The following is a 5,808-nucleotide window of genomic DNA, read 5'->3' as shown; positions in this document are numbered from 1 at the left end:
CGATGGTGGTTTGCGTGGTTTTAGTGGTGGTTGTGTATGGTGGTGGTAGTGGTTGGGTAGTGAGGGGGTTTATTGATAGTGACGATGGAATTAAGAGTTAAGGGTAAAATTTTATTTTCAATTGTGCTTTTGGGTTTATTAAACCTCACCCTAATTACTTAAAATCGCCCCAATCCCATCAAACATTTACAACTCTACCCTTCCTTTTTTTTTCACAACCACCACCTCTATCCCCACAACCACCATCGAAACCACGCAAACCACCACTGATGCCACACACACCACCAAACTAAACCACACACAACCACCAAAGAACCTTAGAAAAGAAATTTTAGCCCCGTCCATGGCAGAAACGTTGCTCTGGACGTTTCTACCATGGACGAGGCTATTTTTTCTACCATGGACGAGGCTATTTTTTTTTGTTTTAGCAACTTACTCGTGGTGATTTGCACAAGGGTGGAGGATGCTGGTGGGGATTGGGGAGGGTGGGGGTGCTGGTGGATGGTTATGGCATTGGGGGCTGGTGGTAGGAGTTGGATGGTGGTGGATTAAGGTGGCGGGTGGTGGAAGTGGTGGTTTAGGAAAAAAAATTATAAATATTTCAACTTTTTTTTTTTGAGACGATTTTAAGTAATTTTTTGAAGAGACGAATAATATATGAGCCGCCGTGATCCCAACTCCCAAGTCCTAGCTCCTGCAGCGTCCTTTTTTAGTCCTAACTCCAGAGTCCAGATTCTATATTCGTCTCATCTGATATACACAACTCACAAGGTTCCAAGGCAAGCCATTTTTCCTCTGCAGAAGATGTTTCCTCACCATTCCATTCACAAAATAATGACATCTTCTCATGTAACCCATATCAATCTTAATTCCAACAGGCAAATTCACTCTCTAAAACCCTCATTTCACCTTCATCCACCAACCCCTTATAAAAATTCCAAATTAATCCCCCCTAAAATCATCAAATACCCGATTTTCCTCATCTCCACAACAAAATCAACTCCCTTAAATTGTAATCTAGACAATGCTGCTCAATCCCCTAAAAATTGCTTCGTCGGAGATGAACCCAGTAATTCTCAACTTACCCAAGAATGTAAAAAAGAAGAAAATAAGAACTTTTGGGCAGCTGTTAGTTTGATAATTGGGACTGCTGTAGGTCCCGGAATGTTGGGTTTGCCATCTGCAACCATAAAATCAGGTCCATTACCATCTTCTTTAGCTATTTTACTTTCATGGGTTTATGTCATTTCCTCCATAATCTTAGTTGCTGAGCTTAGTTTTGCAACAATGGAGGAAGATGGGGTGAAAGAAGTTAGCTTTACTGGGTTAGCAACTAAAGCATTTGGTCCCCAATTTGGTGCATTTGTGTCAATAGTCTATGCTAGCCTTAGTTTTGCTCTTCTTGTTGCTTGTGTTTCTGGGATTGGTTCTATTGTATCTCAATGGTTTCCTGACTTAAATCAATTAACTTCCCATGCTTTATTTCCTCTGATTCTTGGAAATATCATGTGGTTCTTCCCATTCCGAGCTATCGATTCGACCAATCGATTTCTGTGTTTTTTGATGCTTATTTCTATCATTACTTTAGTGGGTATTGGTGTTTCAGTTGCAAGAGCTAATCTTTTGGTTTCTTTGTCCAATTCATCTTGGTCTATTTTCTCTCTTCTACCTGCCATTCCTGTCACTGTTCTTACCTTAGGGTTTCATGTAATTACCCCTTTCATCTGTAGAGTTGCTGGTGATACTATCGATGATGCTCGAAAGGCAATTCTCATCGGTGGTACTGTTCCATTGATAATGGTGTTGTCATGGAATCTTATTGTGTTAGGACTTGCTGGAACTGGGAAAGCTCAATCATCTTCTTTCCCAGGAGACCCTATTAAACTGTTGTTGTCTGTTAAGTCTTCTGCTTTGTTTGCTGTCCAGGGATTTGCATTTTCTGCTTTGGCTACTAGCTTCATTGGTTATGCTGTTAGTTTTCCCAAACAGCTAATTGACACTTTGGAGTTGATTTTTCGGTCCAGTAAATCAGAAAATGAATTAGGTCTGAAACATTCAATGAGGGAAACTACGATTGGAGATGCAAGTGATGAATCAAGCTTGAGTAAAAATTGTTTTAAGAATCTTGAGGGGTTGATATCTGTTCCTCTACTTCTTGTTCCGGTTCTTGTTGCTTCGTTCTATCCATCGACATTCTCGAAGGCTCTCGACTTTGCTGGGGTGTACGCAAATTGTTTTTTGTTTGGTATTCTTCCTCCAGCTATGGCATACATATATAAATCCAGGAGGAAACTCAGGTACCATCAGTATTTTCACTCTTATTTCAAACAATGTTAAAAGCTGTTTTTATTCATAAGGTAACACAATAGATAAATAAGAAAAACAGAGTAGAACTTCAATCTGATAATAATTGTGATCATTTCTATGAATTCTGGAAATTTAAATATTTTTTGCTTCACAATTAGAGCTTGTTCTAGAGGATTGGTTCGTTGATATGTGTCCAATTGAATTGAAGATATCCATTTGATTGTGTGATGATATAGCACGCAAGTCTTGGACTTGATTAGACACAGGTTGGTTTAGGGCAAAGTCCCAGTAAATGGGAATATAGCATGGTTGTGATTATGCTGGCATCGATGACAGATACAAGCTACCCTAAAATGTGGCTTCTAGTAGGAACCACTCTTTCTAGACATCAATTACTGATTTTTGTTGGTGTGCGTGCGTGCGCGCGCTTGTGTGTGTGTGTGTGTGTGTGTGTGTGTGGGTTGGGGGTTAGAGGTTTGAGGTGGAATGGTGAAGCTGCCATCTTACATAAAAGTTACACAACCTGGTAGATTTTCAGCTTTGAATTAGTTTGTCAGCTCTGAAGTTACAACTTAGGCAAGCATTCTAAACTAAAATTGTTTGAATTTACAGGTCTTCTTTGCCTGGTGGAAATGTGGTGCTCTTGATCCTATTCAGCATTGCTGTCATACTGAGCATCTGGCATTAGATAAATGAAGATGATCAACTTCAGAATTCGAAATTTGTTCTGCCAAGCATAAATCCGACCAAGTTTGATGAACTAATTTTCTCTCTGCATGCTTTCTCTCTGCATGGCTAATGCCATTAGAGGCTGATCATGAGAACATCTCACCGAGGTAACTTGGCGAATATTATTCCTGAGTACTTGTAAAGTTGGAACTATTCAATTAATTGAGTGGTAAATTTCTTAGAAATGATTCCTCATAGGTTAATGATTGCTCTTGGAATCAACATTTTTTCTTTGTGAATCACAAGTATGCACATTGATTAATCATATGCTTTTGTTATCATTTATCATGTTAGTCAACTGGGATCACTAACTTCTTTTTAACAATTATGAATTGTATTTGCTTTTGTTTCCCTGACCCATTTGTTAGAACAATTGAAGTATTGACATAGATACACTATTCATTATTTGAAGCATTCTTGTCATGCATGAACTTATCTATACACTTGATGAAGAATACAATTTCTTAAAGACCAACATATAAACACATAGAGCGGGACACAATGTAAGACGAGGCTAACTTAGGCCTTACTCCTCAATATGTGAAGGAGGAGGGCTAGATCCATATTTATAAGCCACAAAGGCTCCAATCGCCACCATTGCTGCAACTGCAACTCCTAAACTCACGGCAACCTTCTTCTGCACTTGCAATCTTCCTTGGGAGTAGCTTCCATTTCCAAATATGTTATCATAAATAGTACTTGTTCCTCCTGCTTTACCATTTTCAGAACTTGAAGCCTTTAGATTGTCACCGTTAGGAGCCAGGGCCTCTGCTTTCGGCTTTTGTGTAATCTCTGATTCTGGAGCACTTGATGATGTTATCTCTGGCTTTGGCTTTTGCTGCTGCTGCACAGGGGGAGCGGCTTTTATCGGCATGACAACATGAAGGTGGCCACCACTGAATTTTGCTCGAATGTCATTTATTTCGCAGCCTTGTGGAATCTTGGTTTCCTTGAGGAAGCGGCTTCTTTGGGTTCCATCTGCAGTTGTCTGCCTCTCTCCGCTTACTTTGATAACTCCAAGATTATTAACTTGAACTCTGAGTTGATCTCTTTTGAAATCTACACATTTAGAGGGATGATCACAAAAATGTTAGTGCTATGTTTTAATACCAATCCATGTTATTATATTAATATGTTCAATATTACATTGCATTTATCTTTATTGATTCTCATTTGTCTTGTCTTTTGAGCATATGATGTGAGATTAGGTGTAGAAACGAAACTGCTATTCAAAGTGATAATCTTTTAAGCTTGACTTCTCTATTATGCTTGATTGTGATAATATCTTAATCATCTGGTATGTTACGAAGCTTAGAAGCACCAGAATTATATACCCTGGTGAGTTGTTTATGAGTAAGTATTTTTTCTGTATTCATATGAAATTAAATCTAATCATCCCTCAAAAGACAAAAGTTAAAAAGCAAACAAGAATCATGGGAACTTGAGATATACCAGGGAGATGGAAGACTAAGGTTTCAACTCCGTCATCTTTCTTCCATTCACAATAAGGTTCAAAATCGACGTAAGAAGGTGACGCAATAGTTGAAGTCTTGGATTTGATTGCCATTGGCTTTTGTTGTGCTTAGCTTTTTGTATATTAAAGAAAGTATTGAGTTAATTGTGTGGATATTCTGTTTGATGAATGCACCTTCCCCTTTTATATATGGTTATGAAGAGCATCTTAAAAGTCTTCCCCTCAGATTTCCTCTGAAAACAATTATTCCTGTTTGCTTTCTTGAGTTTTAAGTTGCTTTTATGTCTTTTGCTGTGATTAGTTTTCTTTCTTCTGCATAGGCATACAATATTCCTTTTACATATCAATTTCTAGATATCTTTGCATGTAGAATTCATTAGATAGGCAATCATGGAATCTGTTGTTAACCCGCTTTGCTTCCCGTTTATTATTTGGTTTATCACGACTTTTAAGTGCCATCATTTTATGACTGTTGTTTAATAATACATAAGTGATAGTAGATACAATTATCTGAATAATTTTTTTAGCTTATGTTTCCTAAATTGTAGTATTTATTTATTAAGTCTCATATAAGACCGACCATAAATATAGGTAACTTGCTGTCTTAAAGGGGTCACTTATGGTACAAGTGACCTCTTTAAGACATGGGATACAAAACTTACAAGTATTTATTTAGGTGTTCTTATGAAACCTTCTCTAATATTCCGCTTGAAAGCTGATGTACTCTTTCCTATTCGACTAGGAAACATATATATAAATTGTTCACATAATTATATTTTCGTTTTTTTTCCCACCAAATACCCATGACAAAAATTTATTCACCAAATACCCCAATTTTTTTCAAAATTCGCCAGATACCCTTAACCTTTTAAAAAAATCACCAGATACCCCAAATGTTGACGGACGTTAGTCTCCGTTAGTGTTTATTTACAAGTTTGCCCCAAGTTAAATTAGCCCTAAATCAAACTAATTAATTTCAAGTCAACCTAATTAACCCTAATTAATACTAACCCTCTCTTTCCTAACTCACCAGCTCCCCACCCCCTAACAACCCCAGCCCCACTAGCCCTTGCCCACCACCCACCACCCACCACCAACCCCAACCCCACCAACCCCTTCCCCTGCAACCACCAACACCAACCCCACCAGCCCCCTTCCCCTCCCCCTCCCCTGCGCCCCCAACACCAGACCCACCCCTACCCCAACCCCTCCCTCGCAACCACCAACACCAGACCCACCCCTACCCTTCCCCCGCAACCACCAACACCAGACCCATCCCTACCCCTCTCTCGCAACCA

The 5,808-nt window shown here is 38.9% G+C and overlaps 2 protein-coding genes across 3 annotated transcripts; one reads left to right on the top strand and one right to left on the bottom strand.

The window, feature by feature from the left end:
- Positions 1-466: 466 nt before the first annotated feature.
- Positions 467-4,208, top strand: LOC104893410 (hypothetical protein). 2 transcript variants are annotated; one of them, XR_002039951.3, is made up of 3 exons: positions 467-2,297; positions 2,920-3,143; positions 3,889-4,208. XR_002039951.3 is itself a non-coding variant. In XM_019249592.3 (2 exons), exons 1-2 carry the CDS (start codon positions 658-660, stop codon positions 2,993-2,995), a joined length of 1,716 nt encoding a protein of 571 aa, XP_019105137.2. In that variant the 5' UTR covers positions 467-657; the 3' UTR covers positions 2,996-4,208. The 2 variants fall into 2 exon arrangements, 1 of the variants encoding a protein (XP_019105137.2); XM_019249592.3 differs by having other exon boundaries at positions 2,920-4,208.
- Positions 3,439-4,674, bottom strand: LOC104893409 (22.0 kDa heat shock protein). The gene is made up of 2 exons (XM_010679514.4): positions 4,489-4,674; positions 3,439-4,095 (listed from the first exon to the last, which is right to left on the bottom strand). Exons 1-2 carry the CDS (start codon positions 4,601-4,603, stop codon positions 3,563-3,565), a joined length of 648 nt encoding a protein of 215 aa, XP_010677816.1. The 5' UTR covers positions 4,604-4,674; the 3' UTR covers positions 3,439-3,562.
- Positions 4,675-5,808: the final 1,134 nt, after the last annotated feature.

This window comes from Beta vulgaris, chromosome 5, assembly GCF_026745355.1.
Source record: "Beta vulgaris subsp. vulgaris cultivar EL10 chromosome 5, EL10.2, whole genome shotgun sequence".
Classification (NCBI taxonomy): Eukaryota; Viridiplantae; Streptophyta; class Magnoliopsida; order Caryophyllales; family Amaranthaceae; genus Beta; species Beta vulgaris.
Note: the sequence above shows the minus strand (reverse complement) of the source record. Positions and strands in the feature narration are given on the sequence as shown.